At 52.6% G+C, this 16,144-nt stretch overlaps 2 protein-coding genes across 2 annotated transcripts; both read left to right on the top strand.

Moving 5' to 3' along the window:
• The first annotated feature begins 42 nt into the window (after window positions 1-42).
• LOC136991849 (olfactory receptor 5J3-like) lies at window positions 43-978 on the top strand. Its single transcript, XM_067295307.1, has one exon. The coding sequence runs from the start codon at window positions 43-45 to the stop codon at window positions 976-978; it is 936 nt and encodes a 311-aa protein (XP_067151408.1).
• An 8,330-nt stretch (window positions 979-9,308) lies between these two features.
• LOC136991848 (sperm-associated antigen 4 protein-like) lies at window positions 9,309-12,380 on the top strand. Its single transcript, XM_067295305.1, has 6 exons — window positions 9,309-9,434; window positions 9,929-10,013; window positions 10,329-10,441; window positions 11,070-11,228; window positions 11,586-11,675; window positions 12,261-12,380. The coding sequence occupies exons 1-6, from the start codon at window positions 9,309-9,311 to the stop codon at window positions 12,378-12,380; spliced, it is 693 nt and encodes a 230-aa protein (XP_067151406.1).
• Window positions 12,381-16,144: the final 3,764 nt, after the last annotated feature.

Below are 16,144 nucleotides of genomic sequence, written 5' to 3'. Positions count from 1 at the left end.
TCTTCCTTCCATGTCTCTCTGCAGCGACTAAGGACAGTACCAATGGCGGATGAGAACTGCACCAGGGTGACCCACTTCACCCTTGCAGGACTCACAGAGCACCCACGCCTGAAGCCTGTCCTCTTCGCCCTCTTCCTGGGCACCTACATACTGACCCTAGTGGGAAACCTCGGCATCATCGTGCTGGTCAGGGTCAGCCCCCAGCTCCACACCCCCATGTACTTTTTCCTCAGTAACTTGTCCTTCTTAGACATTTGCTATTCCTGCACTATCAGCCCCAAAATGCTGTTGGACCTTTCAGAAAAACACAGAGCCATTTCTTTTGCTGGCTGCCTCATGCAATTTTACTTCTACGTTGTTTTTGGCACGTCTGAGGTCTACCTTCTGGCTGCCATGGCGTATGACCGCTACGTGGCCATCTGCAGCCCCCTGCTCTACGGGGTCGTCATGTCTCCTGGACTCTGCACGTGCCTGGTCACCGGGTCTTACCTTGCGGGGATGCTGAATGCCATCATACACACGAGCACCTTGCTCCAGCTCTCCTTCTGTGGTCCTCACGTCATCAATGACTTCTACTGTGATGGGCCTGCATTGTTTGTTCTCTCCTCCACTGACACGTGGCTCAACGAGGTTGTGATGTTTGTGTTTGTGGGCTTCAACCTGACCACCACCAACCTGCTCATCGTTGCCTCCTACACCCGCATTGCGGTGACCATCGTGAGGATGCGCTCTGCTGAAGGCAGGCGCAAAGCCTGCTCCACCTGTGCCTCCCACCTAGCAACTGTCATGATGCTCTATGTGAGTTTTGTCCTCATGTACCTACGGCCCAGCTCTAGTTCAGCAGTTGATGAAGATAAGTGGGCTTCAGTTTTCTCTGTGGTAGTGATCCCTTTTTCAAATCCTCTGATTTACAGCCTGAGAAACAAGGAGGTGAAGGCTGCTCTGAGGAGACTTCTGAGGAGGAAAATGTGCCCATGAAGATGAGTGTTGTTTTGTTTTTTAAAAAAACCTTCATGCCTCTGTCTTATTTCTTGCTTGGTATCTTCCATGTTCAGTCCGGTGTGACCAGGTTGTGATCCCATCTAAAGTGTTCATAGGAGCAGGGCAGAGTGACTTTTCAGTGGGCTGGGGACCTTCATACTCAACATCTCACTCAACAGCCTAAAAGTAAAGAGGAGGTAGCTTCTCCTCCTCCTTCTGCTCAGGGACACTGTTTCCCAAAGCACTGATCAGTACTACTGAGGAGCTGTTCCTTCTTTAGCAAGTACGTAAGGGAGATGCAATGCATCATCTGAATTGCTACATGAGCTTATTTCCTGACTTCACAGCCACCACTAGTCTCCAGGGTCAACCATGCGGCCTCCAAATTTCTTTGTGGTGATTGTTGTAGCCCTGAAGGATGCAGCTGGCATTGAGGAAAGGAACTTCTGGCTGCCAGGTGGGCCTGCTCCTGCTCCTTCTGTCCCTAGAGAACATAACTTGGGGCGCTTGGTCCTGAGAAGCAGCTTTGGGACTCAAAGACGCATGTAAAAACCAGCAGGGAGTTTGCAGAGGGAAAGCCTGAGCTCCACGTGAGCGATCAGAGATGACACGTCATACTGGTGCTGCTGGTTGCAGCTGCCCAAGGCCCATGATGTGACTGCTGCTCTCCACTGATGGCCAGAGCTGTTGGCCGTGTGTGGCAGGAAGGCTTTTCTGCCCTGCGATTAGCTTCCATCACAGGCAGGACTGCAAAGTTGGACCTCTCCAGGAGGAGAGGGAAGAGAGTCTGATGGCACTGCTGTGGTGGGCTATAATTTATTAGGGAGAGCAACAGAGAGTTGTTCTTTCCTTCTCCAGGGCCCTGAAAGTGATGGTGGAACAGCCTGGAACAGCATTTGGGACAGGTTGCCCAGAGAGGTTGTGCAGTCTCCTTCCTTGGAGAGGTTCAAAAGCCATCTAGGCACAATCCTGGGCAACGGGCTCTAGGTGACCCTGCTTGAGCAGCAGGGTTGGACCAGGTGATCTCCAGAGGTCCCTTCCAACCTCAACCACTCTGTCATTCTGTGGGTGAGGTGATAACACCCCCTCCATCCTTTTTAGCAACAACTTTGCTTGTTTGTATTTTCCTTTCCAGAAGGTATCGTTGGACAGCGGACTTAGCCCACATACCTTCAGGCAGGCTTGTAGAGCAAAAGGGAATGCGTAACCCAAGCTGAATAGCCTGGAAAGGCATCAAAGCACCTGTGCCTTTCTTCGAGCACCTTTGGAAAACACTGGGCTATGTCACATTCCCAGAGCCAAGAAGAAAATCCCCTAAGCTTTTGGAAAAGACGTGGCTACCGCCAAGTAACTAAAAGCCACAGCCTGACTTGTGCTTACACATGTGGTAGTACAGCAAGGTGCCAGGGCAGGACCTAGAGCGCTGGCACAGATCACCCAGGCTGCTTAAGTGGTCTGACACCTTCCCTGGCACAACTTTGGACCCTTCCTCCCACCCCAGCAGGATGAGCTCAGCGTGGCAGTGGCGTATGCCAGGGGCTGTTTGCTGTCGGTGGCAGGCTGTGCTATTTTGGCCTGCTCCCTCCAGCACAGTCCTGCACCATCCCAGGAGACTCGGCGTGGCTGCCCTCTGTCTGCACGCACTGCTGCCATGCCCTCGCCTGTGCTCTGCATATCAGGACCATGCTATGAAACCCACTGTAGCTGGCTTTGTGAAGCCAGGCCACAGGCAGAACTATTCAAAATGGTCCAAGTGCCCAGGAGGGTTTGCATGGTGCTGGGAGGGGATGGCTGGCCTTGATCCAGGTGGAGGCCGCGTAGGTGCTGGGGGCGGCTGACTGGAGAAAATCTCCCTTTTACCTGTGCAGAGGTACCATCTGCTGGAGGAAGGCGGCCAGCTAACGATGGCCATGCAGTGATACGATCAGCTGGAAAAAAAAGGTGAATGGGGCCTCCATGCAGGTCCAGGACACATACTGCCCTTTTGGTCCATTCTGCGCAGAGCTGAGCTGGATGTTCATCTGGGCAATAATTGCAAGAGTGCATAATCCCGGCCTAGGAGTCATGAGCCCACCAACTGCTCCTCCTCCTGCTCGGTCGTCATGGTCAGGGCTGAGCACTCAGCCCGGGTGTTGAGGGAAATTCCCCTGTCCCTGCTGTTGCTTTTGTCCTGTCCATAGCTCCAGTGAGCGTCAGGTTGCTTTGTAATGGTTGGTGCCTGGGGAAGGGAGAGGTATGGGTGTATTCTGCGGTGACACTGACCAGGCTGTAGAGAGTCAGGAGGTGTGTTCTGGGTGATGGGGGGAGAGGAGGAAAGAGGGAATCAGTCATGTCTTCTGCTGTGAGGGTCCTACAAATGCTGCTGGAGACAAAGCGGCGATGGCTGGGAAGCGCCTCTGCATGGAGTCCTGCAATGTTGTTGGTCAGGTTACCTCCCACCTACACATGGTGTCAATGTGGCCACCCCCATCACATGTTTTCTGAAAAAGGCCATCCCTGACAGGACATATACATAGCCATGTGCAGGCATGTTACCTTCCCAGACACCTTCCTCTCCCTGGCCCAGGCAGAGGAGGTGGCACCGTTTGTACTTCAAGCCCTCTAGACCTTGACTTTGAATCTCATTGCTGTTCCAAAGTGAGGTTTGCCACTGAAGGGAGTGACCAGCCCTGCACAAACATCTCTCTGCAGCCTGGTTAAGTATTATGTTGTGTAAGGCAAGAGCAGATGTTGCTTGGGTTGCTCATAGCCCACTGCCTGGCTCTGAGCGTGGACCCAAGGTCCTGCAGGAAGGCTGCGAGACCTTCTCTTTGCCCTCCTCAAAAACACTGCTGAAGAGCTGTAAGAGTCCATAAGCTAAAGCCGCATGAACGAAAACACGGACAGCAGTCAAATTGTGGAGATGGTGATGCTAACTCAGGGGCCCAAGAGGAAGAATACTGACCTGAAATGTTACAAAACCTTGAGGGGAAAATCAGAAGAGTTGCCAGGAGGATGAAGGCTCAGCCCCTTCCCAGGGGTGAAAGATGCTGCATCTTCCCAGCCTGGCTGATGCCCACCTGGCCAGCAGCCTCAGTGGGATGGGGCAGGAGCACAGCAATGCCTACCTCAGTAGCCTGCTGGTCTGAGCTATCATCTTGTGTGTGCCTTAGCTAATAAATACTTGCTGTCTACTCTTAAGCTGTGTGTAACCTGCTTGCAGAGTCTTTGTGTGCATGGCAAAAGATGACCAAGCAAAACCAGCCCAGTAGAACATGGGTTATACTCATGCAAGGAACTGGTTGGCAGGACATAAAAGCAAAGAGGAAATCTCCTGGATGATGCTTTTCAAAGTCTCATGCCAGCAGGGCTTATATCTATACTGGGAATCAATAAGCCAGAAATAAATTGCTACTAGACTTATCAGAATTGTCTGTGAAAAGGTAAAAACTTATAGGCACATAGATATGAGGACAAATCATGTGTACATACTAAACCCAAGCACTGAAAAATTACTGGAGCTGGAAAAGACCTGCTAGCCACTCAATGGATCCCTTACTTGATTCCAAAAAGGCACTGCAAATCAGCCCGTCTTGAACAGAAAGAACGCTTTCTCTTCTTTTCCCTCCTTGTTTGTTTACTTACTCTACCATTAAAAAAGTGCCATTTTTCAACTGGCGTCAGACACTGCAGCAAGAACAAGTAGTCATAGCTTGCTTTTTAATGTTCTTGCATCACTGGAAATAATACCTTTCCCTTCCTTGTCTTCCAGCTAAGCTACACAGAACTTGTTCTTTTTCAGCCTTCGCACACAGAGGACTACAGGACTTATTCCTATTACCTGGAAGCTCGGAATGTACCTGTAAACTTGATAGTTCTTCACAGACAGTGGAAATTTTGTGGATGAAAAGCATCATGACAGTATTTGTTTCTTTTAAGCCGCAAGGGACAGCTTTCTTCAGATGTTTCTGAGTTCCAGATCTCAGATGGTCTCATTAGGACTGTCGTAAGGTGCCTCTAAAAAACTGAGTAATTGTCTCAGAAACAGTGAGGGCCCAGATTTCATGCGATTCTGCTGTGTGCACATTGTGCCCCTTTTCAGAATAACAATAATAACTTCTCAAAGACTTGCACAAACAGTTCAGAAGGGTATGACTGAAACTTCCTAGTATACAGTAAGTTGGTAGTGCATATCGACCACTGTGATTACACTGGCTCATGCCATGAGTTAGTGGAGCACATTTCTAAGACTTTGAGGCTAGACTATTGAACCCATTGAGCAGTGCTAATTTGAGAAATTGAAACCAAGCAGTTGAACACCATTCTCCCTGCTATGAATGTGGCAGGGCAAGAGACAAGAGGGTGGGGAAAATTTCACTTAATCTCTGTTTCTGTAATTAGGTATCGACACAGGTTGTACTTCTCCAAGTTCCCATTGCAGCCAACTTGGAGCTGGTCAGCGCAGCCAAGTCTACAGTCTAGAGAGCGGTTCGGCTCACCCTGAAACACGCACCTACGTTTGGTGTGATGAGTTGCTGTGTCTACTAGATCTTTACTGACTGTAAGAGCAGTTTAGACCCCGGTTCATATTCAGAGACTTCTGTTGGGGACAGCCATGGCTTGATTTGGTTGCCTAAGCTTAGGCCTATTTAAGCAACTTGGGACATCATACTAGGCCTGAGACACACGGAGGGCTGGCAGATGTGACTCCAAACAGAGGCGGATTTGTAAAGTGCACCTGGGGGGGAGGCAAAACAGGCAGCTGACTATATGTGGGCAGCAGAACTGAGCACCCAAACTGTTTTAAACTTCACTGTCTAAAGCTCAAAGCAGGAGGGTGACTGAGCACTGGAAGAGGTGTCCCAGAGAGGTTGTGGCATCCCCATCTTTGGAGATATTCACAGGTCGTCTGGACACGGTCCTGGGCAACCTGCTCTAGGTGACCCTGCTGGAGCAAGGGAGACCATCTCCACAGGTGCTTTCCAACCTCCACCCTCCTGTGGTTCTGTGTTCCCCATGTACCAGGCTCCTAGCAGGCCCTGTCAGGCTGTGTCTCCTCGCCCATACCCACACACTGGGGTCCTGGGGGGCCCTGGGGGCTCTCTTCCACCATATCCAGATACCAGGGTCTCAGAGGGTCCTAGCGTGCTGTACCCTCGCCATACCCAGATACCAGGATTCTGGGGTGCCCTCTGGGACTGTATCCCCCCATACCCAGATGCCAGGGTGTCCTGGGGCCTGCGTCCCTCCATAGCCACATGCCCAGGACCCCAAGCACTGCAGGGCCGTAGCAGGGAAAGGGTGACCCCCGTGGCCAGGGCAAAGGGAAGGCGGGGGCGGCAACTGAGGTACAAGCTGGGCAAGAGCAGGTACACGATGGCCACCAAGGCCATGCCCGGCGCCTGTGGGAGCCCCAAACAAGAGTCGGCTGAGGGAGGGAGGCCCAGGCCCACCTGGAGCATTGCCCCCAAGTCCCGTCCTGCCCCAAGGGCGCGAGGGCCCCACTCCCCCTCCTGCCACCCCAGTGTGGCTGGGTGGCTGGAGCCCCGCACAGACCCAGCCTGGCTTGACCCTGCACCGGCAGCCCCCGCACTGCCCCGTGGGCTCCCTATAGCTGCCAGAGGTGGCCCTGACCCAGGTGGGCAGGACACGCGTGGCCCACGCTCTGGAGGCCCTGTGCCCCCATGCCACCTCGCTGGGACACTGGTACGGGCCGTGCTGCCCAGTGCCCGCAGCACATCCGGTGCCCCCACACGGGGACCCTCCGGGCCCCCAGGGCTGTACAAAACGAGGAACAAACACGCTCCTATGGCTAAATGCGCTGCCCGAGGAGAGCCCGCCGGGTGTCCCCAGCCCCCCCCACCTAGCTCCAGTGTGACCTCACAGCCACCACCACGCCCCACGGCAGGGCCTGCTGTGAGGTCAGGGCCGCCGTCCCTCGGCAGCTGGCAGCAGCTTGCGGTGGCCTCGCAGCCCTCTGCTCTCAGCAGGCCCCTTGCTTCCGAGGATCGGGTCGGTGCCTTGCCGTGCACCAGCCAAACTCCTGGGCCTGAAGGGGTCCAGCTGAGCTGAGAGCTTGGCCTCCCCCAGAAATGGCGAGGGGGAGAGCTCCCCGTGGAAGGAGGCGAGAGGCACCGACAGCCTCCTCCGGCAGCAGCGCTGCCAGCGACATGGCGGAGGATGCCGCCGGGCCCGGCCGGTGCTTGGAGAATCGGTATGAGGCCAGTTTCTTCTGCCTGGGTGTCCGGCTGGGTTGGCAGCGCAGATGCAGCCTAATGCGGGGTGCGCTTTTGAGGGGGCCGGGGGGCAGCACAGCACCTCGCAAATGTGTCTGGGCAGCAGGCTCTGGCAGAGGAGCCCTGCAAGGCTCCTTCCTCCTCTTCCTGTTGGGTGGAAAAACACCCCCCAGAAAAGATCCCGGGGATCTCCAGGGAAAGCACGCCTCCTTCCTTAGCAAAAGAGAAAGCAAGCGCAGCACAAAGACTGCCAGAAAGCTGTTTTCCCTTGCCAGATCTGTTTATTTCCCTGGCTTATGGAAACTCCTTTTCCAAAGGTGCTCTTGGAGCACTTTCTTCCCGGAAGAGCTGCCCGCCCTGTGGAACAGGGCTGACAGAGACCATGTGCCTTTTGGGGGTTGGTCTGTCAGCTTTCTGCCAGCAGCAGCAGACTGCCAAACTCGCTCCTCTGCCGCCTGTACAGGAAAATCCACCTGGGAAGGGCTTTGCCCCAGACTTGGAGCATTCATAACAACGAGGCTCCCTTTTTTTCAGGCAAGAGATCGCCCTGCACAAGAGGAGGCTCTTGAAAATCCTCCTCTTGTTGATCCCAGTCACTCTTGGTGAGTTCTCATGAGCAGACACCTGTCAGCAGTAGCACCAACAGGCTGGGTGCCAACTCTCAGGGTGAGGGAGAGGCACTAGGGCGCCTTCCAGTTTCCCGTTTCAGGGACTCAGGGTGCTCCTGAGATGCTCTCTGCAAGTGGAGCCCACCCTGCCTAAGAACTGATATCGATGCACACAGCATTAGGAAGTGGGCCAAGCAGGACCCTCTTGGACAGAGGTCCCGCCTGTTTTGCAGCTTGCCCTTTTGGGTGGTCTCTGTAGAAACTCCCATGGCCCAAGTGCTTCCTGAGGATGTCCAAATCAAAGGAAGCTTGGTGGTCTCCCCGCCAGGCAGACAGAGAGAGAGAGAGAGAGAGAGAGAGAGAGGGAAAAGGCTTTGCAGCTGTGGAGGGGAGGCTAGAGAGAGTCCTTCTCTCTTGTGGAAATGAGTTCCAGGTGGCGAGCCCATCCCTCAGATGGGCCCAGCTCTGCATTGCCCCTCACTCTGCTGCTCCAGTATCGCAACACTGCTCAGAGGTGTGTTGTGCTGCGGGAAGCAGAGGCAAGGACAGGCAGCCAGGGTCAGACCTGGAAGCAGAGCCCAGCTGATTTGGGGCTTCTCAGAAGGGCAGTGCAGGTGGCGTGATGGAAAAGTAGCTCTTAGAAGGCCCATGGAGCCTGGTTTTGGTGCTCGCAGGAGCAGTAAGGGGAAATGGGGAGGAGCTCTGGGGCACCAAGCATGCCTGGAGAGGACAGTTGTGTAGACCCCTGAGGCCTGGGGCAAGGGCTCCCAGCTGGAGTCACGTCCTCTCTCCGCACCAGGTCCCCATGTCCTCAGCTAACCTGTTGCTACCCCAGTCTGAGAGGAGACAACGTGACCACAGGGATCTTTAGAACTCCTAGTAAAATAACTGTATTTTGGTGATGTGAATTACAGCTGGTGTTTACTGCATGGTGTTGCTGCCAGCATGGACAATGTGGGCAAAGGAAGTGACACAGGTGAGTGACTGTTGTTGTGGGAGAGGAAAGTCCTGCAAAGGAGCGCTGCTGGTGGTGCTTGGACGACTCACCGACTCAGCCGGTTCCATGCAGAGTGAGTCACAGAAGCAGCAGCTTAGGCCATGTCTCCCCAGAGAAGCCCCCTCTGGGAAGCCCCGGCAGTTCTGGGAGTGCATATTCATTCTAATGGAGAGCCTTTGCCTTTCAGGAGCTGCTAGGGCTGTCTGCAGCAGAACTGCAGCCCCTGTGGTAAGAAACAGTTCTGCTGATTCTGTGGAGTAGCGTCAATCGACCTCATGCTCTTTGCGCTCCCTTGCAGAAGGGACAGGGCTCATGTCTTTCCCTCGTGTCTTTGCCTTTTGCTAAACCTGGCAAAGCAGGGAAAGAAAAGGGGGCCCAAGCACACGTGTCTCTTCTCCTCCCTGAGCTTGCAGGCCCCCAGCAGGGGCTGGGCAGCTCTCTGACAGGATCTGCTTTCCCACTGTCTTCAGGACCTCGCTTGCTCTGTTGAGGGAGCAAGCCCAGGAGATGCAGCTTCTGACGGAGCAGACGGCTCACCTGAGTGTGGAGATGTGCAACGTGAAGAAGGTGATCCCGCATTTGGTGGAAGAGGGCTTGGATGAGCAGGACCCCTGCAAGGCACTTCCCGGGGTGGTTGGTGGGGTTTTCTTGCTCACCTCAGGCACCCATCCCTTCCCAGGAGCTTGCTGGTTGAGCTTGTCCTCTATGAAGCCCCTTCTTCAGGCCACCTTTAGCCAGGCCACTTCAGGCAGTGGAGGACTCCCGACAGCCTCCTCTTGGCACGCCCGTGCCTCTGGTAGCTCTGGCCTGACCCCTGAAGCAGTGACGAGACACAGGAACGTTCACGGGAGCAGCCGGTGCTGGCAGAGCCTGAGCCTGACCTGGAGAGCCGGGGGGGTGGAGACGAGGGTGTTGGGAGTCTGACCCACGTCTGCACTATGGCTGTGGGCAAAGGTGCTATTCACCGGTCCTCGCTTTTCACATCAGAAAGCATTGAGTCTTGCCGCTCCTTGGACTAGGCTTCTCTTGCATTTTTCTAACACAGACTCACTGTGCTAGGACGCAGTGGTCACACTGAACTGCCTGCTGATGTGGTCATTTTTTGTGTTCATGCATGTCTTTCCCAGGAAGTTCAGCAAACGAAGCAGGCAATGTCTCAGACAAGTTGGGAAGACCGCATGCAGGTGTCTGACTGGGCTCTGAAAAGCTCAGGTATGCGCACAGGAAGTCAAGTCTCCTTGCCTTGTGCTTCTGTATAGACCTCCTAAAAGGAGGCTGCTCACCAAGGCGGAGGGAGATGAAGTGACGTCTTGGGGTCCAAAAGCGAGTTTGTGGCAGAGTGGCTCTCTTGGATTCACTCCCAGGCCTGGGATCAGGCCCCTCACTGGTGCCTCTGGCACTGCCCCTACAAACGTTTCGGTGCTCACAGAAGAGCTCTATTCCTCTCCACTGAGTTTACATTAAGGTTATCTGGAGTTGCAGACCTTGAGTTTAGAGCTGCCCTCAGCTGCTCTCTCCTCATTTCAGGTGCCACCATCGACAGGCAGAGAACATCGAAGAGCTATGAGTGGGAAGATAATTGGCTCTGCGGGGTGTGTTGGTTCCTTTCTGCTGCAAACCCTCCAGATACAATTTTGCAGGTATCCTAGCAGAAATCATCAGTGCTGGTTTCATTCCTTCCTGCCAAGTTGGGGACAAATGCCAGGGCATCTCCCCTCTGTCCTTTGGTCTTGCTCAAACCCACAGCACTGATCCGGTTCCTGAAACCTAAGGTCTAATACAGGGCTTGGCTTGCTACAAATCAGTGGTTCCCCTTAGGAGGAACACTGCACTGAACAGAACTGCAGCATCCTGCCAGAAGCCCTGGTCACAGTTGGGTGAAGGAGTTTCTCCTTAGCACCCCCATTTGCCTACCACATCCCTGATAGTCCCTTCCATTCTTCGATGGGGTGGGAGGCTTGGGGGAGAGAGCGAGGGGAGCTGCAGAGCTGCTGGGCAGAGCTGTAGCTGTAGGACCCTGACTCGGATATGGGGTGGCAGATTTCATGCTTTCCTAATCAAAAGTTTCCTCTTTTCAGGAATACTGAGAGTGCCCTTTATCAGGTGGGAAGAAGGCCTCGTGCTTCTGCCCATTTCCTCACACACTATTCATTTATCAGCTGGAATACAGCCCATAGACAAACAGGCGCCTGTGCTGCTGCCTACATGGGTAGTGGTGCTGGCTCTGCCACTCCCTCACTACTCTTTACTGTTGTCTTTTGCTTGCAGCCAGACGTTTCCCCGGGGCACTGCTGGCCTTTCCAAGGGTCTCGGGGCCAGGTGGTCATTAGGTTGCCTGCACAAATCCGACCGACTGCTGTCACCGTGCAGCACATCCTCAAGGCATCTGGGACCATCAGCAGCGCCCCCAGAGATTTCACTGTGTCTGTAAGTCTTTGCCAGGCACTTCTGGCTTGGCTCTGGCCGTGGGGAAAAGCCCTTAACGGGGACCTGCTCATCTTTGTGCATCCTTGGAGAGTCGTGTCCTGGCTTCTCCTGAGCACTGCAGTGGCCTGAGGGGCTATTTCCAGGGACGGGATGGCTTTATCGCTCTTAAGACTTGTTTTGGCCAAGCATCTCAAGGCTCTTGATCAAAACTCAAGGAGCAGACTCCGCTTCACCAGAGCCTGCACCCACCTACCGCTAGCGCCCCAGCAGGGGCTGGGCGAATAACAGGTCCGCATGCAGTGTGCACGGTTCCTCTTTGTTGAGTCTGACCTGCTCCCCTTGTGCTCTGTCTCTGAGGGAGTGGATGCGGAAGGAGAAGAGGAAACTCTCCTGGGGACCTTCATGTATGACGAGGAAAAAGAGGCCATTCAGACCTTTCCTCTGAAGGTAAAGGAAGTGCATGTGGGCAAGATGCCTGGGAGGAAAAGAGGTTTGCCTGCAAATCCGTGGCAGAAAGACTGTGGGTGGTTTCTCCCTGGGCAGAGGGGCCAGTGGGCAACACCGTCAGTCCTGGCAGCAGGCTGGACGGCATCCTCTCTTCCCAGTGTGCCTCCCTCTGCCCGCACTCTCGCTCCTGCTGGCAAGGCAGCTGGAGGAGATAGCAGGCCTTTGGCGGGGTTGCACACCGGGCTGCCCTGCGTGCAGGAGCGCCTGCCTGGCCTCTCTGTTAGCACAGAGAAAGCAGCAGAGGGAAGGGGCTGAGGGAAGGGGGGCGCAGGCCCAGCCGAGGCAGGCGGTGGCAAGGAGGACACCAGATGTCTTCCGCCACAGCAAGAGTTTCCCCATGTCACAAGCCTTCCCAGCAGCCCTGCTACCAGCGAGCCTCCAATGTCCACAGCTGCTCTCACCCCCTTTCGAGAGCTTGCTCCTTCCCAGAAGCAGCAGGGCTGGCAGAGGCAGATACCTACCGATTGTTTTGTTGCTCTTTACTCCCCAGTCAAGCTGTTGCTTTTCCCCTTATTTTCTTTACAGAACGAGCTTCCCAGGGCCTTTCAGTACATAAAACTTCTCATACAGAGCAACTGGGGAAACCCAGAGTACACCTGCATTTACCGAGTGCAGGTTCATGGGAAGAGGGCAAACCAGAACTAATGCCATTAGCCAGAAGACAGGGTGAGACCTTCTCGGACCAAGAATGAAAAAAAGAAGGCAAGAAGAGAAGAGATGTGGCAGTTCACTTTGCTGTGGATCAATGTCATTTCACAGGCGCTCTCAAAACCAGCCCGTTTCTTGCTTTCACACAGTGAGGTGTTTGTTCCTCGGCCTTTCTGCTTTCTCTCCACTGCACAGATGTTTTCCTAATAAAGCAAAAGGAGACAATGCTTGCATAGCCGTTCTTTTTCTCTAATCCTTGAGCACTACGGGCACCACCCACTTGAGCCCAGGAAGGAGTCAGAGCCTAGCAGAGCTTGGGCTGAAAGATCCCCACACCTCTGACCCCTTCCGTGCAGGGTTCACGGTGAGCCTGCTTTTCACCTGCAGAAGCAACTGAACTGAAAGGACCCCGACACCACAATGTCAAACACTGCAAAGCTAGGAGAGGGCAGAAGGAGGCTTGCTCCTTCACTCATCTTTCAACACGCCTGTGCCTTATGTTGTAGGGTTTTTTTCAGGATGTCCTCTCCATTTTTGCACAGACCCACCCTAGCTGCTCACTTTTACCTAAGATAGTCACTTACACGCAATAGGAACTTTAATAGAAATATATATATACATAGATATGAGTGTACAAATATGTAAAAAACATATTTTATTTATCCATACATACGCTATTACATATATATTTAGATATGTGTATATGCAAAGCACATATATACACATTTATAAGAACAAATAAATTAAGTATACATAGCCACAAAAGCCTAGGTTTAAAATGGATAAAACATCCTTTAATAAGAGGTAATGGAATGAATAATGGAAGTTAATTGCGAATAGAAAGTAATTAAAAAAAGTAAAAAGCAGGTTCGGGGCCTCCCACTTCTCAAGGCTGCAGATCAAGCCCTAACACATCTGGGGTGGGGGGAACTTCAAGAGGGCGGAGGGGTGGCACCAAAAGGGTGGCGAGCACAAACATGCTGGAACGTGCCCAAGCGCTACAGACCCCTCCTCGGAGACCACCAAGGGGCCCCCTGTGCAAACGCTGTCAGGTACAAAACAGAGACCAGTTCTGTGAGCTGAACCAAAAGGCCCCTGCATCCGGTCCCAGCCCAACAGGGTGACCATGCAGTATTACTGCGGCAGACTTCGGGCTTTGCATAGTGCTTTAAGGCATGGGCAACACTGTCTGCAGAAATGGAAAACCAGAACAAAATGCCGGCTTCAGAAGAACATGTGCATGGGGACGACAAGAAAAAGCCCCGAAAAGATTCCCCCAAAGGACCATGTGAACCAGAAGAACTGGCCAACGGGCCTGGGAATTGCAAACTATTATTTTGAGGTGAGTGTCACACAGAGAGGGTGGCTGGTCTGAAGGAGTTCCCTTTGCTCACGGTTGTGGGGGGATCTTGCAGCTCCCTCTAAAACCATTACTGGGGTGCAGGCTGGTGCTATATGTGTTTTCTTGTTCTTAGGCCAACGCTGCAAAGAAGAGGCAGACCAAGCACGCAGTCAAGACTGGCCTGATAGACCATGGAGGCGGAGCAGGAAGAACCATGGGGATGTTGCAGAGCTGAATGAGCATGATTATTATTCAGGACAGAGGAGCAGCAGGTGGGATGGAGGTGATAAACGGGCTGATGACGGTGCTATGACAGAGGCTGTCAGAAGTCAGGAAGGTACTCATACAAGTGCTGGCTGTGCTGATGAAGCTGTGGCTATTGTTTGCAGGACAGTGAAGCAAAACTCAGTTACAAACAAGGCCATTAATTGGTAAAGCTAAGCCAGTTTTTTGGGGGGTGCAACAGCGAGTAAACGGTTTTAACACTCAAAGACCGTGATGATTATGTTTTCTGTGATGTAACTGGGAGGGCACCGCTCAAAAAAAGAGTTCATTGTTCTGTTGCTTCTGGGGCCTTGGCTTGCAGGCTAGCGAAAGAGAAAAAAATAGTTTCAATGAAGACTGCTAATTAGGAAAGCTAAACGAACTTTGTGTCACCGTAAGCATCTTGTTGGCAAGGGGTTACAGGGATCACAAGGGCTCTTAAGTGCAAACTGCTTTTCTGAACCTGATGGGCCAGTGAACATTTCTCCCACCAGGGTGTGAGATGACCCCCTGGAAACAACTTCCCGGTTACTGCAGCCCCCTGCAGAGCAAGAGGCTTTCATACATCATGAGGATATCTCCCAGGGTTGGCCACCAGCTGCTCTGCCAAGTCCTCAGGAGGTCATTTGAAAGCCCAGCTTTACCCCCTGATCCCCCCCTCAAAATGCAGCAGAAGTGGTGGAGGAGGCAGCAGACCACCCCGTGGCTTCCATGGAGCATGTCTGGCAGTGGGAATGGCCGATCCAGAGGTTCAGGACTAGGCAATGTGGAGAAGAATACCAATATGTTAATTTAGATCAGTTTTCACTACATGAAGCTTATGAAACATTTGTTTGAGGGTGGAGAGCAAGTTTTTGACCATTTACACAGCCTGTTTGAACCTGGTGATTGCGCTCAGCTCCACCTTGAAGCTGCCAGTATGCATGACTCTATATTCTCCCGCTACTACTTTAAGCACTATGAATGCTGAGAAATTTTTAGGATGGCTCGATACTCTCCAGCAAAGTCAGAGCGCTGTCTCGATCAGACTTTCTGCCTGGCTATCATTCTTGTAAAAGCTGTTGGGGGTGGGGTACGCAGAGCCCTACTCTCTATCCCCCACTCCAAAATTACAGACAAAAAGCAGCCCTCTTTAACTGATCTAAAGGCCAGCAACAATCATGTCTGTTTTGCTGGGAGTCTCACAGCACTTACAGCAGTGATCTGACAGATGCAGAGCTGTTAAGCTGAGCAGAAGAGCTGCATGACAAACTGGGGTCCTCTGTGCACAAGGAGGTTGCGCTGAGTGACATCCCCTTGTCTGAGGATCTGCTACTTGTTAATGTATGTATCATCCTCCTATCCGAGAGGAATGAGGGTTGGGGGATTTCTAAGCCGAACAACAGGTTTAGTTATCCCAAGACCTGTTTCCTTCCTTTACACGATGAACATTATTATGGTGTTAAGATGTCAGGAAGGATATTTGGGGTGAGAAACTTTTGTGAGCTTGGTCATACGTTGTATAACCATGGCCATAACTGTAAATATTATTGCCAGCTCTGCTTGTCTCACGACTGTACAGCTAGCTTGGGGACAAAGATAAGTTGCCCTAGCTGCAGGGTGCTGTGCAGCTCTGGGGAATGTTTACAGGGGAACCATGCTCTGGCTATTAAAAAACAAGTTGATTGGTTGGCTATGATGAAACCAAGTATCCAGAGCAGTATATACAAGAGCTGCCAAGGGATAATAAATTTACTTTTTGATGTTTTCAATGTGCTTATATTTTTTTAGGCTACTAGCATATTAACTAGCTGGAGGCTGGTGCTTCTTGGTCCTTTTGTGAAGCTATTCTACCTCCTGTGGCCACTAGTCACCAAACTAGAGAGCACGGGGTGCTCTTTCCTTGGAGAAGTAGGACATGGACTCGGTAAATTCGGTATAAACAGCCTTTCAAACCATTCCTGGAGCAAATTCTCTCACTACAAGGACACCGAGTCTGCTGTGTTTGGCTCAAACGCCTTTAATTGTTTCAGGTAAAATAAGAGAGGTAAAGAAGGGTGAACTAAGCAAAGCTGAAAGATTGGCCTCCTTTGGAAGGGAAAGGTACAAGAATCTCCCTCTCCACTTTTCTTAGGTGTCTGCAGACTGACTTGTCTTGGGTGCTAGCTCTAGAAAG

The sequence above is a fragment of the Apteryx mantelli genome, chromosome 4, assembly GCF_036417845.1.
Source record: "Apteryx mantelli isolate bAptMan1 chromosome 4, bAptMan1.hap1, whole genome shotgun sequence".
NCBI lineage: Eukaryota > Metazoa > Chordata > Aves > Apterygiformes > Apterygidae > Apteryx > Apteryx mantelli.
The sequence above is the reverse complement of the archived record's forward strand: the minus strand, read 5'-3'. Positions and strand labels throughout refer to the sequence as shown.